General features: G+C 43.6%; 1 protein-coding gene and 1 long non-coding RNA gene across 4 annotated transcripts in view; one reads left to right on the top strand and one right to left on the bottom strand.

Moving 5' to 3' along the window:
- Fam124b (family with sequence similarity 124 member B) overlaps positions 1 to 6,980 on the bottom strand; it is a 20,600-nt gene extending 13,620 nt beyond the window's left edge. Inside the window, exon 1 of the mRNA NM_001401942.1 lies at positions 5,969 to 6,980. Within this exon, the coding sequence (NP_001388871.1) occupies positions 5,969 to 6,700 (732 nt within the window). The 5' untranslated portion in view covers positions 6,701 to 6,980. The remainder of the gene's footprint in view (positions 1 to 5,968) is intronic.
- Positions 3,060 to 15,820, top strand: LOC134480392 (uncharacterized). 3 transcript variants are annotated; one of them, XR_010054820.1, is made up of 2 exons: positions 3,060 to 3,186; positions 15,555 to 15,820. It is a non-coding gene; the product is annotated as an uncharacterized LOC134480392 (long non-coding RNA). The 3 variants fall into 3 exon arrangements; XR_010054818.1 differs by lacking the exon at positions 3,060 to 3,186 and adding an exon at positions 6,929 to 7,416; XR_010054819.1 differs by lacking the exon at positions 3,060 to 3,186 and adding an exon at positions 10,616 to 11,000.
- The last annotated feature ends 1,049 nt before the right edge of the window (positions 15,821 to 16,869 follow it).

The raw sequence follows: 16,869 nt of genomic DNA on the forward strand, positions 1-16,869 counted from the left end.
TAGAACTTAACACTTTGCCTCCAGCATAGTAAGTTCTTGTACAACCAGAACTTGTTAAACAGGTAAAACTCAGCACTTAACAAAATACAATGGATTTTGTTGCACAGAGAACTGAATGGAAATTAACTTGTATAGAAGCTACCATTTAGTTACCCCATGATGCAGTATTAAAAAAAAATTCAAGCCTGGGGCATGTTACTTAGTGGTTACACAAGCTGAGTATGTTCAAACCCCTAAATTCCTAAATACAGAAAAGAAAACTTGAAGTGAATATCTTTTTCTTTTTTTCCATACAGATGGATATTTCTGCAATCTTTCTAAGCTAGAGGGGGAAGAGAGAGAGAGAGAGAGAGAGAGAGAGAGAGAGAGAGAGAGAGAGACCTTCAATCTTTAGATCATATGGAAGAAAATTCTTGTCAATCTAGAAATGCAATGTGGTTGGTTGAAACAAGTAATTTCCAAAAGAAACATAATTCTGAGTGATGGGGACAAATCCCTGGAGGGAGGAAATAAATCTTCTCTTGCTAAAAAGACAGATGGAAATGCATTTATTGGAAATATGATCACTGGGAGCTCATCTTTCTAAGAAATTGAGCACAAATTTAAAACAATGTTTTCCCAAGTTCGGAAAACATCAGCAGCTGTGATGAACAGGGAGAACATCCCTGACACATTTGCAAGTTTCAACCTGAAAAACATGAGAAAATGCACCAGAGAAAACTCGACCATTGAGGGGCAGGCTTGTACTTGTGAAGGTAAAGAACACCGTGTCTCACTGACAGGTGGCTTTCACAACGGAGAGAATCTCTCCAAGATGGGGAAAATGGGAGTGTAGAGTCAGACGAGATAGAAATGAAGAAACTCTCAAGGAGCACCAGACTTACTGAAGAGTGAAAAGTCGTTTCCAATTAACTGTGTTTTAAAACCTCCTTAATCCACTGACAAACCACCAAAGCTAAACTGCTACTTCAAAGTAGCCAATACCCTGAGCCACACCTGCTAAGCACAGCATAACCCAGGTACCCAGTGAGTGCAGATATGAGAAAATGTGTCGTTGGGGTGAGTCAGGTGTAGGGATGGAGAATGGAAACCCAAGAATAAATACAAAGAAGAAGGGGTAATAAAGTCTGTGAATATGGGTTAGAGATGCAATTTTGAAGAAAGAAAGTCTGCAAATAAATTGCTTATTTCTGGATAAATAATATTGCATACTTCCACTTATATGAAATGCCTTAAAGGAGTGAATTCATGAAGACAGAGCAGAGCACCATTTGCCCAGCACTGGTAGGGAAAAGGAATAATGAACTCAACTTAGTGGGGATAGAGTCTTGGGTTGGGATGATGACAAGAAGTTTTATGGATGATATCACTTAGCAAGAGAGCTAATGGCCTTTTGACGCACTCAGGCAGCAAGCTTCTAGAAGTTTCTACATTACAAAGCACTTGCATGTATGTTCTTACATTTGATTCTCATAATACAAATCATACATGTCGGTGCTGTTCATAGGCTAAATCAGCCTATGAACTAGTTAGAATAGAAACTATTTCTCAGGTATTCACTCATAAAAGAAGGCATGTGCTTCCCACATACTAAGCAGTAGTTTGAATACTACCCTCATAGAAGTGAACTAGAAATGATGACTCCCTTCTTGATGTTAATATCCCATCATGGATCATATTTCTGATGACCTGGCCTCTGTCCATCTGTCCATCCATATGCCATGAGATCTTTCCTTTTACTGAACCTACATGCAGCCTCAGGCAATGTGCTATGTGTCCTGCAAAGAAGTATTGTACTATACTCTGTCTTTTCCATTGAACACACATTTCCTCCCCTTAGTATCTGGCTCCCTTCTGTGTCAGCAGGACTCCTCAACACTTCTCCGTAAGAAAATGTCTCCATGGTCCCCTGGATTTAGCACTAGAGACACTCAGGCCCTTTGCCCTATGGCAGGGTTATCTGTGGAGTGGTTAACTTGTGATTATGATCCTTCCAGTGGTCGCTGTTATCTTAGGTATTCAGCACTTGCCTCTTCCACACTGACCTTCATTGTCACCCCTTTATGACAATTCTGTACATCAGCGTGACTCCACACAGCATCTAAGGCAAAGGTCAGATCTTTGCCTCAGGACCAACTCCATTCATGACATTCCACCCTCTGAGTATAACCATCAATTCAGAGGAGAGAATCTAGTCTACATTGGTCCAACTGGAATCTAGTCCAGAAACTCCATTGGGCCATTTTAAACTGATTATAGAGCCAGGCGCAAGGTAGAAAATCAGAGAACTTGGTAGGCTATGTAAAGGCCAGACCACTTAGTTACAAAAGCCAGAGCATTCATCATCCATCCCTATTGTCCTAACATTGATCCCAAGAAAGTTTACATCCTAAAAGTTTTTACTTCATTCTAAGACGAACAATGGCCATACGGGAGCTATAACATGCCAACTTCTACAGCATAGCATAGTCTAGCCTTTTGTACTCTTTATTCAAACATTTTTAGGACTAGAAATGACAATAGAATTTTCTAGAAAACAATTCCTCATTTTGTCTGCAAAAAAAGTAGAGTGTCATAGATACAAAACAATCAAGAAGTGGTGGAAACCTAGTGTTCTGGAGTAGTGACGATATGCACAAATCCAAGGGAGGCCACAAGAATGAGGGATGTGAGCTGGGTCTCTACCTAACAGGTGTTGAGACTCCTGAATCATCCTGAGGCAACAGAGTTATTTCCATATTCCTTATTGGATTTCCTTTCACCAAAAAACTTCACAGTATTCCCCAAATTTGATTCAACTTCCAAAGTAACTAATTATATAGTAGAGTCTCCCGGTTAAACATCATTTCAGAATAGGAGCAAATAAGGACATGTTTCCTGCTGAATGCCAGAGACACTTATTTTAAGTTCTGGAGATTCACAAGAACCAAACGTGAAAGTTCAGATGTCCTGGAAATTGGGGAGTTGTACGTGAAGCATCTGAAAGAAAGAATGTCTCTCTGTCTGTTCTAAGCATGAAGTAATAAACTAGTCAGTTGCTTAGAGACCAAAATGTGTGTGTGGAGGTCAGAGGACAACTGCGTGGGAGATGCTTCTCACCTTCCACAATGTGAATCCTAGAGTTTGAACTCAGGTCCTCAGGCTTGACACAACCACTTTTACCAGCAGAGACATCTCTCACACTGGGTCAGTTTTTAAATTCTTTTCTCTGTTCAGACAAGGAATCCACAAAAGGAAACTGGATTCCCCAATAATATATCTGACAACGGGTTTTGGGGGTCCCTTCCCAGCTTTCTGAAGCTTTCCCTTTTGTGCACTAAATATGCCCTGCATTTTACTCAAAGGAAAAAGAGAAGAATTTAGGAATTATTTGTGATGGAATACATATAATTCATGTTTTATTAACTTAAGTCACAATTGCAACCTATTGTTATTGTGTATACTAGGCATTAGGGGAATAGGTTCTGATCACTTCCTAAGGACAGACACCATGAGATATTTGCTTTGACCACAATTCACCTCCTTCGCATTTATGACCCCACAGACTGCCACCACCCTACCCATCCCCTATGTCCCACCTTTGGGCGCCATCATTTGTCAGACAGACCTTAAGAGATAATAGACAAATCCTAGCTGTGTCTTGGACAAACAACTGTGCCTCGATCTTCTCATCTGTTAACAGGGGTGATAGTGACTCCAGGACTTGTTATAAAGATTAAATAATATTAGTGGTTTGAAAATCATAGTACAGTGCATAATATATGCAACCGTAGCTAAAATATAACCATGTGCATTTTTAAGTGTTATGTCCTTTCAGGCTGATCAACAACCTTAATACAGGAAGATGCCAGTATCACCTTCATTGCACTAAGGTCACAACAGCTACTAAGTGTGAAAGCTTAGCTGCCACATCATTTGCCAAAAGGGACAGTATATGGCAGCCATCATGGTTGGGTAAACATTTGGCTGTGTTTAGCATTAATAGGATGGCTGTAACGGGTGGTTTTCAGATTTTCTTTAGAAGTCATTCTGGGTGCTGAACTTGATTTGTGCTTAAATTGAACAGTGGTAGAATGTTGGAAAATGAAGCTAAGAGTATTACAAAGCTAACATTCCCAACGCCATTGCACCTGCCCTTTCTTGGGTCTGTAGAAAGAGCTCCTGACACTGTTGCCAGAGCCTCCATCAGTACCCTGTGTGGACCCATGGTACCTCACAAGCCAGCCTGTTCTTAAGTGGAACATTTCCTATTCTTTCTATCTCTTTTCTCAGTGTGCTTTCCACAACACTTTGGGCTTTATTCCATTTCTAAGGCTCCCTCCCAGTCACATGGTGTCACATGGTCTGCATGCAGACCTAACTTAAACAGCATGTTTTTTCTCCTCTATCTTTCTCCTCTGGACAGTTGCTGAGATTTATAGCTTGCCTGGCCTGAGGGGCTGCTGTTGCTTTTGCTGTGGCGGCGGCTTCTTCTTCTTCTTCTTCTTCTTCTTCTTCTTCTTCTTCTTCTTCTTCTTCTTCTTCTTCTTCTTCTTCTTCTTCTTCTCCTCCTCCTCCTCCTCCTCCTCCTCCTCTTCCTTTTTCTTCTCCCCCTCCCCTTCTCCTCCTTCTCCTCCTCTTACTTTTCCTCCTCTTCTTCCTTCTCTCCAAGAAATTTGTCTTTGAGTCTCCATTTGAGTCTGTTCTTAAATTCTTATATTAGCAAGACTAAGAACCACAACAGGAGACCTAAATTACCCCAGTGACATGTTACAATACTGGCAAAATGCTCCAAAATCTCCAATGACAATATTACTAAGTCTGAGTGAACAAGTGTGTATATATAGATGGGTGACATGCATGGTGAAGGTCATTCATGGGAAGGAGTAGCATCAGAGTCTTGGGTTTTTCTACTATAAGTTCACACAAATCAGATATTTCTTATCTGTCACATAAGTGCCTATATATACTCTTAGTTGCAGTATTTGATTAGCTTCTCACAATGAGCTCTATTTTTTTCATCTTTATTAAATTGGGTATTTCTTATTTATATTTCAAATGTTATTCCCTTTCCTGGTTTCCAGGCCAACGTCCCCTAACCCCTCCCCTTCTACATGGGTGTTCCCCTCCCCATCCTCCCGCCCATTACCACCCTCCCCCCAAGAATCCCGTTCACTGGGGGTCCAGCCTTGGCAGGACCAAGGGCTTCCCCTTCCACTGGTGCCCTTACTAGGCTATTCATTGCTACCTATGAGGTTGGAGCCCAGGCTTTGTGTCTCCCCAGACTTGCTGGTCTAATGAACCTGGGGTACTAACTACTTAGCATGGGCAAGTTTAAAACCTCCCTAGTTTCTTAGTATGCTATCAAGTTGAAAAACCTCTGACTAAATCAGCTCTAAGGCCCACTCCCATAATAACATCACACCTTCCCATGTGCTTGAGGGACTGTCCTGACAGGAATGATGCTATTTTAAAGAAATACCTGTGCCCTTCCTTTGGCTCTCAGACTAATGACACAGTGGATTCCAAGAAACTTGAATTTCTTCAGGAATCTCATGCTTCAGAGATGGTAAAGCTGGGACCTGAGGGCAGAGGGCAGTGGGGGTAGGACTGGGACTGGGGCTGGGGCTGGGGGACGGGAGGGAGTGTGGGTAGGAAGCATTTCACTTTCAGAAAGAGATTTTACCCAGCCTTGACAACTTGCCTGACTGTCCCGTAGAGGCTGGAGCTAAAAAAAATAGATGGATGATGTCTGTGACTACACCCTGACCAGGACTGCTTAGTTAGACAGGCTTACTTCTTCCCCTCTACTTAAACTTCATCCCAGGGGAGGGGGCTGTTGGATATCTTTACTTGTTCTCCCAATGTAGCCACTTTCTTTGTCTTCCTCTACCATTTGTCGTTTTAATTGGCCTACTGAAGGTCAAGGATCTGACCCTACCAACTCTGGCAAACCTGGTACATCGCAGAAATGTAAGAAATAACATACCTGCAGTAGAATCTTGTTGCCATCATAGTCCTGAGTCTGCCATCTCGTACTGCTGATGGGAACACACGGATTGGGTAGAAGAGGCACCAGCTGGCCGATCTCTTGAACCCTGAACTGCAGCACAGAAGACTCTTTTGGGTCTACTGACATTCCCAGAGGCAGCTGCTTCAGAGAGAGCTGCAGGCTGAAGCCCTCTGTGGCATAGAGGACAAAGAAACAGAAGTCACTCTTTTGCACAGTGGCGTCTCTCTGTAGGAGCATCTCATAGAGTCTGATGGCATCTTCGTAGTTATCAAAACTGCAGTACAGAGTCACCCTGAGGATATCAGTGCCACCATGCACCGGCCTCATGCCCCACACTGGCATCTGGTTGTGCAGACTGTAGAATTCCTGATTTGCAGGGAGATAAGGACAAGGCCTCCCCTGTGCGTGCTGGGTAGGGAAACCCTGCCAGGGTGAACGCTGTAGGAAGTCCAAGACTCGAAACAACCGTTCCTGTCCCAGGCTTTCCTGAAGAAAGAGCAAAACAGACATCCCTGGGAAGCGGGCCCTCCGCGGGTGGTACTTTTCCTGGTAATTCACTGGTCTGGCCCGTTCAGATACCAGGAAGAGACGCACCTCTGGGCAGATGCAATCCAGGAGTTGGTCCAGAGCCTGCTGCAGAAGCAAGCCGTTCCCAGTGTCGGCAAGAAGATGCACAGTCAAGGCTAGAGGTTCCTGAGTTTCATCCATGGCAAGCCTACCTGAAGATTATAATGAAGGCCACCCGGCAGCACCCTCGGTTCAGCCTTTTGAGAACAAGGCCTCACACGGAGCCCTCAGCCTCTAGAAAAACTTCAGCAACTTCTGAACCAAATTCTTCGCCGGATCACACGTGCTCCTGGTTCCTCCAGTGATCCAGCAGGAGTGTCACAAAGTGTGGAGACCGCTACACACAACAGCGGCCGCTCCACGTCATCCAGTCTGGTCTGCGAAGATGTAACTCTGTGCTTGGCTTTCTCAGGCTTTCCCCTGGGTTTCTGTTTGACCTAAAAACCTATAATGCTGAAACCCACCCCCAGTGGGTGGTTCTTACATTCAACTCAACAGAGGAAATGACCAGGCCGAAAGGAACAGGAGGAGGCTCTGTTGTGCTGATAGCAATCTGAGCTGTTACACTGAAGAGACATCCAGTTGGTGGACCACAATGGGCTCTGACTTCCTACTTAAATATCCTGATGTTTATAGTGGCCTGCCAGGCCACCTGAATAGAATGTCGTCTTTAAAACAACTCCCCAGTCTTATCTGCTTGCCGGCACCCTGTTTCTGATCATTTTATACTAAGTCACAAAGAGAGATATTTTGTCTACACAGTGTTGGGCTCACTGAAAACTGTTTGCCTACCTGAATTTAGAGTCTGGATGCTCTCAAAAGAAATTAAGAAACGAAGTCACCTTGGATTCATGCAAGTGAGTCTTCCTATATCAGCGGTAATTGTGTCTTCCTACTGAGGATCTGTTAGTAATCTGTCATAAAACCTCACATGAATTGATTTAATCAGCCAACAAGCCTACAACGAAGAGAGTAATTATTCCCCAGGTGCTGACAAGAAACTGAGGCATAGGAAAAAAACAAATCAAGTGACTTGCCCAAACTTACACAGTGAAGAGGCTGAGGGATTTGAACCCAAGGTAGGAAGGGCCCACATCCAGTGCAACCTCTCTCAGGCTGAGAAGGCCAGTCACAATTTCTTTTCTCTTGTGGTGAAGAAAAGCTGCCATGTCAACTTCCTCACTCACCTGTGGATACAGGCTGTTGAATCCTAAATAGAAGGATACCACCCCATTGACATCATCACCTAATCTGTTCCTAAATTCTTTAATAGGGCATAGTAGCAAATGTCTGTAATCCCAGGATTCAGGAGGCAGAGACAGGGGGATCATTGTGAGTTCAGGGCTAATTGGGCTGTGTAGAAGGCACCCTAGGCAATATATCGAACCCCTATTGTAACAAACAACAAAGAAAAATGCTATTCTGATAGTTGTGCTGTTGCTGGGTCTGGATAGGCATCGTTTTCTAAATGTGAATATGTTTTAAAGGAAGTATTAATGCTACAGAATTTGCTTTGGATTTCTAATTAGTTCAAAACCAATTTTTAACGACAGGGATGGCTTCCTCTAAGTTTAATATACGTGGGTTCCTTCGGTAGTGGGAGCGTTATGGTCCTGTGCTTTGATAATGGGCTCTGAGTACTCTAATTCTAAAGAGAGACACCTTTGCCCCTCCATAGCTAAGAAAGAAGCAGTGGGGGCAACCCCAGGAAAGGACCAGGAAGGAGTCTCCCAGCCGAGACTAAGTATCTGCTGGTTATACTCATAGTTCTCTACACTGTAAGACCCTCACAGGCGCGGGGGAGGAGAAATAGATTCTCTCTCTCCATGACTTGGCCAAGCTGTCAAACACTTCTCTTTTCTGATTTCTGTTCCCTAATTTTTTGGACTGCAGGGAAGCTGTGGTGGAAGGAGATGGACCTGCCCACTTAGTAATAGTACAATGACCAGATTTAAAGACAAAACTTCAATCCATGAAAAAGAATCATCTCCATCCAGATCTACCCACAATTTTAATCAATCGAATTTTCTAATTCTAAGATTTTTATATTGGAAAATTATAGAAATAAGATTTCTAATGGACAAGTTGATTTTAAATGTCCACATACAACTTAGTAATCAGACTCATTTTGCTTTAACTTTCTGGGAATCGTTAGAGGGTTAAAAAAAAGTTACAGCTCTCAAACTTTACGAGAGAAGCCACCTCTTAATTCATGTCACATGCTGACATTTGAAAACAATAACTCTCTTTCCTCGGTATAAGACCCTTTCCTCTCCCACAACCTGCCTCTTACAGAGCCATCTCTTCTGAGTCACTTCAGACCAAACCCTGGTGTTTGAAAGAACTTTTGAAATTCTTAAAATAGCAGAAAGAACTCTAAACGATTGACTAGAAAATCCTATGCCTGAGTCAAAAAGTTTAACTCATTGATTGACTCACAGCAGTTTGTCTAACGCTGATGCTAAACTTCTTAGGTGGCTACCATTGTTTAGCATTCCTTTTCCCTGTGGGGTTGTCATTGTATATGTATATACAGTGGGGAGGTCTTGGGGAGGAAAGATGCTACTGAAAAGTGAGAGGGGAGGAGATAGGCAGGTGGGGAGATTAGGTTTGGACTTAGGGGAAAGGAGTCTGTTGGAAGTGGCAAGTCTCAAAGCTATGGCCAATTAGAAATGCAGGCAGCTCGCTATAGCAGGAAGGAAGCCAGGGGTCTTGTAAGGAGCAGTTTTGGTTTTATTCTAACATAAACAGAATCATAGAAGGGTTGTCTTGGGCAGTACGGATGTGGAGACAGGCTCTCACTATGTAGCCCAAGGTGGTCTCATACTCACAGTCCCCTTTACTCAGCGTCCGAACTGCTGGGATTACAGTGTATGCTACCCACACCTGCCGTCTGGAAACCCAGGTAAGCGGCTTGTGAGATGGTGGAGAATTGTGCTCTCAGTCTTCCCACAGGGAAGGTGTCAACGGGTGTGTGGGTGAGCCCCAAATAAGAACTAATGTAGAAAAGAAACAACCAGGCCTGAGGACAAGGTACATTGCACGAACATGTTGAGAAGATGTCTAAAAGACTCAGAGTAGAGGTGTCCATGACTGCCTCAGAGTGGAGCGATAAACCATAGTGTACTGAATAAACACTGATCTCTGTGGGACTGGATGTGATCACCTGTGCCTAGACTATTTGATAGGGACGGGACAGAGAGGAAGATGGGCCAGGAGTGCACACCATTTAAGAGGCAAGAGACATGCATGTGGCACCTGGGGACAAATACAGAATGGGATGTGCTGTCTTAACTTGGTGGTGCTTGGGTCTTTGGTCACAAAATTCCAGGACATGGCTTTGGCTGGTAGACACTGTCACTTAGACATTGCCCCATTTGTCAATCATTCCTCATTCTCAGGCAAATCAAAAGCAGTAGCTGTCTCCCTGCAGACCTCAGACCCATGCAAATCTCTGGTTCCTTTGTGCCTAGAAGAACTTCAGTCTACATCTTGGATTCTGCATTGGCACTCCAGGGTGGACCGACCTCCTCTCCGCCCCCTCCCCACCCCACCCTCACAGAAACCGGAGGAAAGGCACTGGGGAGAGATCACATCCCTCACCCCTTTGCCTCCTACTAGTAGCCTCCAACTCCGTGTCTGTAGGATGGGCATGGCAATGTTCTCTTAGACGCAGGACTCTTGGCATCTCCCCCAGAGACCCCACCGGGGGATGAAGGTCATTCTTGGTACCACAAAGCTGGCTGTTGACAATGTCTTGATATCTGGGCTTTAGACCAGAAACTTACACGACAGCTCTGGCTACTCAGGTAAGTCTTGGGACTTCAGGGCACGTTTAAAAAGAAAAGGAGGATACAGGAGTAGGGATTATATTTAGTTTTGACCATGCTCAGTGCTCTAGACCCCTCTAAAGTGCGATTCCCTAACACCTGCACAAGCATGCGCATGCCCTATGGGGCTCAGCTCCTGGCTTCTTGGGAACCGTGGCAAGAACAGCAACACAAAGAAAATGGAAACACCTTCAAGGCTGTACTGTAAGAGGTGTAAATAGTCACTATAAGCACCTCCTTCCATCTCTTGGCTGGATACTGAAAGCCTCCTTCCCTGTTCCCCAAGGAATACTTCCTGATGGGGGCTGGGGGGATGCAAACAATGCTATCAGGATCCTCGTAAAGGACCATCTGTTTCCCACTTCCCTGAAGCCAGCAGTTCAGGAGAGCAGAGAATTGAGCTCCGGTTTTCACAGGTGGGAACAAAGGCGATGTGTTTCCTCCTGGCCCTGTGTTATGCTCCACTGCTGTGATGTCACTTCCGGTGCCCCAGCCAATTGCAGTTCTCAGCTATAAACCAATGAGCTAGACGCCTGGACCCTCCCCCTGCCTCTGCAATTTCAAATCCCTCAGGCTGGTTTCATCATCCACAGAAGAGAAAAGTAACAGTGGTAAGAATCGACCTGACTCAGGGGAGAGTATCTAATGAGTTCTAATAACACAGAAGCCTTGGAGCCTTAGGCTGTCCCAGCCTGTGTTAACTCCAAATAAAACCTACTTAAGCACAGTGGAGAAGGGGCGAATAAGCTGGTATAATTATTTTCACGGACTACTATGAAATAAGTTAGTGTTCATTCTTATCATATGTGACTATGGAGACAAGCATAAACATATTTCTTACTATGTTTCTTAATTTCTTAATATGTATTTCTTAATACAGAAATTACCAGTGACTAGTAAGCCTGGAAATGAAAATAGCTTCCAACCTTTGACTCCCTAAAGAGAATTTCTAGAGCAATCTTTATACATGTGCACAAAAGAAGGCAAGCTCAAAGCTGTCTGTAACTTCACTGATTGTCATAGAGAGAGGTGTGAGAGGAGGCAGACAATAGAGGAATGGGTGCTGCTCACAGATGCCCTCACAAAAGATTCTATGTTGACGGAAATGACTAAAACAGTGCTGTTTCGTTTTTTATTTGTTCCTTGACAATGTTGTACAAGCACATAATCCACGTTTATCACACTCATTTCCACATCCCTCTTAGCCCATTCCCACTCACTCCGGACCCCTTCCTCTCCCTTACAACTAGCTCATGGGAACCTTCCCAGTGGTTTTACCTCTGACATAAAACAACTCCCCCTCTCCCTGAGCCATCAACTGCCAAATCAGTTCCTCAGCTTGCAGTGGTGCCTCTTGGACACCTCCTGATCTGTGCTAAAATTTTGACTGGCTTAGTCTTGTGTAGGTAACTACACAAGGTAACTACAGCTGATTGTTCATTAACGAGTATCAGAGCCACATCAGGGCCAGAGTGTAGCATTTTGCAACTTTCCTCTCCAGCTGTAAGATTCTCTCTGCCTCCTCTGCCGTGATGTTCCCTGAGACTTGGATGACTTGGGTAGGGATGTCCCATTGGGTCTAAGCACTTAGTTTCTCCTTGTCAGCACCTTGACCAGTAATGCACCTCTTCACTGAGTGTGTCTCATTGCAAAAAGAGGTTTCTTTGACCAAGGTTGAAGATATCCCAGGTTCTGGGTCAGATCCATTTCCCAACCCTGAGTCCAGATATGTTTTTAGATTAGCTTTTAGAGTTTCCATAAGGCTTTTGCCAGATCCTAAGCTTTGGTTAGTGTTGTGTTAAGAGCCAAGGTTAGGTTTGATAGAGGCATGGTATAGTGAGGTGGGATGGGTGCCTCAGTGGGCCCATGTTGAGGCATCTTTTTCCTCTGAGGGACCAGCCATATGACAGGTTTAGTATAGAATAGAGTTTATTTAGGGTATGAGAAGGGGAGTTGGGAAGAGAGTAGAGACAGGCAGATAGAGAGACAGAGAGAAAGAAGAGAAGAGGCCAGGAGCATGTGGAGAGAGAATGGGGAAGGGAATGGGGAGAGAAGGAGAAAGGGGTCACAGGGAGAAGAGAATCAGAGAGAATGTCTTAGTTAGGGTTTTACTGCTGTCAACAGACACTATGGTCAAGGCCACTCTTATAAGGACAACATTTAATTGATGCTGGCTTACAGGCTCAGAGGTTCAACCCATTATCATCAAGGCAGGAACATGGCAGCATTCAGGCAGGCATGGTGCAGGAGGAGCTGAGAGTTCTACATCTTCATCTGAAGACTGCCAGCAGAATACTGGCTTCCAGGCTGCTAGAATGAGAGTTTTAAAGCCCACATGCACAGTGCCAAGCCTACTCCAACAAGGCCACACCTTCTAATAGTGCCACTCCCTGGGACAAGCATATGCAAACCATCACAGAGAATAAGAGAGTAAGAGTGAGAGGAAGGGGCAAGCAGTCCCTTTTATAGTAAGCCAGGCATACCTGGCTGTTACCAGGTAACGTGGGGTGGAGCCTAGAAGGATTGTTAACAGTTCTCTTCTTCCTCCTCCAAAGAATTCTTTCCACCCCCAGTATTTCTTCACACACACCATTTCATTTTTTAATGACTCTCCCAAATCACATGTTTAGGGAAAATAGTTTCAGAAAATGCAACACAGAATTTTACCAGGATTAATTTGGGAAATATACCAAGGCATTCTAATGATTATAGATACAAATTTCAGTACTCAAAAATAAAGAGGCTGGAGATATAGCTCCATAGTGGATTGGATGGATAAGATATTATAAAAAAAGATAAAATTATAATCATGAGAATGAGAAACACCAAGCTCAAGGCAGAAGTTAGTTCAGGTGGGTGTGGAGTGTGACAGGCACACTGAAGTTCTTTACTCGTGTTATTCTTTTAGACCTTTGTAAAGTATTGTGTAACCATTTTAATGGTTGTAATTTATTCTTTGTAGGTCTATAATATAATTCTGATATATATATATACATATACACACACACACACACACACACACACACTTATAATACAATTCAGGTTTCCAACAGAAAGTACATACATGCATGTGTATGTGGCATGATTATTAAACAAAAATGTCTTCCAGGGCATAATTCAGTTATATATAAACAGTGGATCCCTCTGGGAATAGGTTCACTTATTTTTATATCTCAGCACTGGTCCTTATAGAAAAAACTATATATGACTTATAATTCAATGATAAGTGATACACGGATTGATTCGAGCAACACACGAATAAAGACTAACCCTCCAATCTATTCAACACGTGTCCTTTAAGTGAGTATCTACAGTGTAATTTAACAACGGAATTTGATAACAGAAATGTTGTGATAAATTATTTTAAAAATAAACTGCCCCGGTCTTAAGAGCTTACATTGTGATGGACAGGCAAATATTAGCCAAACCATCACACAATTAAATATAAAGTAGCAGCTGGCTGTGGTGGTACATGCCTCTGATTCTAGCAGTCAGGAGACAGAGGTAGATGAATCTCTGTGAGCTACACATAGGTATATGGAGAGAGAGAGAGAGAGAGAGAGAGAGAGAGAGAGAGAGAGAGAGAGAGAGAGAGAGAGACTTGGGCTAAATACAAGACACTGGATTTGACCTGTTCCCCATTAAGTCTGAACCACTTCAACACTTAGTCCCCAGCTGCTGAGTGTTTGGGAAAGGATTAGGAGGTATAACTCTGTGGAGAATCTTTGTCCCTAAGGCAGGCTTTGAAGTTTAAAAAGACTCAAGCCACTGAGTGTCCTTTCTCAGCTTCCTGAGTATTGTTTGAGAGGTGGGCACTCAGTTCTTGGTTTCCATCTCTAGCTGCCACACCTTCTGACATCTTCTGCTAGCCAGCCATCATGGACTCTAGAGCCCCAGGAGCCATAAGCCTAAAATAAACCCTTCTTTCTGAAAGGCTTTCTGGAAGATGCCTTGGTCAATTATGTTTTATTATAACAGTAGAAAGTAACTCATACAGTAGGATAGGTGTCTCAGTAGACAAGAGCTTGAACTCTGAACTTTGAAGAGGAGCAGAGGAAATGAGAAGGAAGGACATTCTAGGATGTGGAACTTAGTGCAAAGACCATGCGAGGTAGGGGAACAGTGGAGGAAATCGACTTGTATTCGTTAATAGTGGTACCAAGTGATAAAATGAGAAATGCTTTTCTTCGTTTGGTTGAGTTTGCTTGGCTCTCTCTGCGTCGGTGTTTCTCAACCAGCCTAATGCTTCAGCTCTTTAACACACTTCCTTATATATGGTGACCCCAACCATAAAACTATATTGTTGCTGCCTCATAACTGTAATCTTGCTACTGTTATGAATCATAATGTAAATATCTGATATGTCAGATATCTGATGTGTACTCCTGTGAAAAAAATCATTTGACTCCCCCAAAGGGGTCACCACCCACGGGTTGAGAACTGCTACTCTATGTAGCCCTGGCTGTCATAACCAGGCTGGGCACTGCTATTCTATGTAGTCCTGGCTGTCACAACCAGGCTGGCAGCACACTCAGAAGGATCCACCTGCCTCTGCTTCCCAAGTGTTGGGATTAAAGACATATGCCACCACGCCTAGCAGGCAGGAAACTCTATATGAAGCACACACTTGGCTGGGCTGTGATGGGAAGGATTTTGTCGAACAAGCCTCTGGGAGAATTACATGACTCAGAACGCTCCAGCAAATCTAGACAATTACTAGCCGGGAGATAAGAACTGCTTTGAACACTGACTCGCATTAACTAATCCTTGTAACAGCCTTCAGATGTAGGTGTTCTCATTACCCTCACTGTTACCAAAGAGAAAACTGAGGAACAGACTTGGGGGTGGGGTAGGGACATGGGAACATTGAGATTTAAGTCATATGGTATGTACATGTTAAAAACAAAGTAATGCTATGGAGATGTTCGGTAATGTTATAGAAATACGTAGGTATATTCTGCAAAAGATTGGGGGTTCGTGGAACTGAGGAAAATGGTCATCATTTCTGGGGGCAGGAGCAAGATCGAAGCCGTAAAGAGCCCTTGGCACGGTGTCAGGCAGGCACATTGTAAGTGTATGTTCCAGTGTGAAATCAGTAGATGTGAAGAAGCTTTCCCCTGACACAGATGAGTTCTAATTCTCTTGATTTTGCTTTTTCTTCCTAGTTGTCAAGTTTGAGTTAAAAGTAAACTGTCACCAAAAGCCACCTTCTGTCCTGAGAGATACATGGTAAGAAGCAACTCCTCCAAGAAACACACCAACCAAACGTCCCCCCAGAATTTACCAGAGAAATTGGAAATGCTAGAGCGCTCACCTTGCTTTCTGGCAGCTGTCTTTTTGATGCAATGACTTCACAAACCAACACATCTATACCGGTTAGGATGATGCTTACTAACTTTGAACCATGAAAAATAAAAAGTTGAACATTTTACTAGCATTTAATGGGCACCTTTAAAAATAGTCTAGAAATAGGCAGAGAGTCTAATGCCACACCACATGCTGCCAAAGATGACGACGATCCAACAAAATCTCTGGCTCTAACTACTGTGTAGGTTACAAATAGAGATGGATGGGAGCCTGACAAGAGACCCGGCTTGCTCTGCCAACCTTTAAATCATTAAAGCCTGCTCAGCAGAAAGCCAGAGAGTCAATCAGACCGAAACCAACATGCCTGGGCTAGTTGGTTGGCCCTGCAGAGCCCAGAGCCTTGCCGTGCTTAGCCAGCTGTTCTCCACTAATAGGCCTCCATCCCTATTTTATATTTATATCCCAGCTGCTTCAAAAGACCGGGGCTGTGCCAACCACACAGCAAAAATAGAAGAAAGGGGAAAGAACCTTTCACATTCACACGACTCCATTTCAAAAATGCATAAGCGGGAATCTTGCTCTGTTGAGTTTCGTAAGCGAAGTTTTGTAAGACACGAGTTGAAGTTAAGTCTTCAAGTGTGCATCGATATCAAAAGCTTCCTAAATCCATCAGTTTAATTCTGTAGGCTCACACACAGAGAAATGGAGATGGCTTGCAAGTAAGCCCATGTAGGTATAAACATTAATAGTATTGCTCGAATTGACACATTTAAAAGTTGGGCTGGAACGCTGGGAAGACAGTTGATATAAGACAGCCCAGGTCATGATCCTTGCTGTGTTACACACAAGACTGAGCTGCCTCCTCACTCCCAAATGGGCTACCATACAGCTTTATCCCATGTTGCTGTCCTGGCTCTGGGTCCAAGCCAAACAGTCCAGTTCGTTTATTTATTCTTTTATGGGTTGGTTTTCTTCACAGACACAGCCTAGTCTCACCTTTAACTTGCCATGTAGCTAAAGATGACCTTAATGTCCTGGTCCTCAGCCTCCAGTTCCTGAGAGCTGAGATACAGGCCTGCATTTCTTTTTCTTAATGCAGGCAATCTGTATGTGTTGAATTTCCAATTTCTTTCAATACTACCATATCTACTTGCTTCATATTTTTTTTTGAAA

Source organism: Rattus norvegicus, chromosome 9 (genome assembly GCF_036323735.1).
Source record: "Rattus norvegicus strain BN/NHsdMcwi chromosome 9, GRCr8, whole genome shotgun sequence".
In the NCBI taxonomy this organism is placed as follows: domain Eukaryota; kingdom Metazoa; phylum Chordata; class Mammalia; order Rodentia; family Muridae; genus Rattus; species Rattus norvegicus.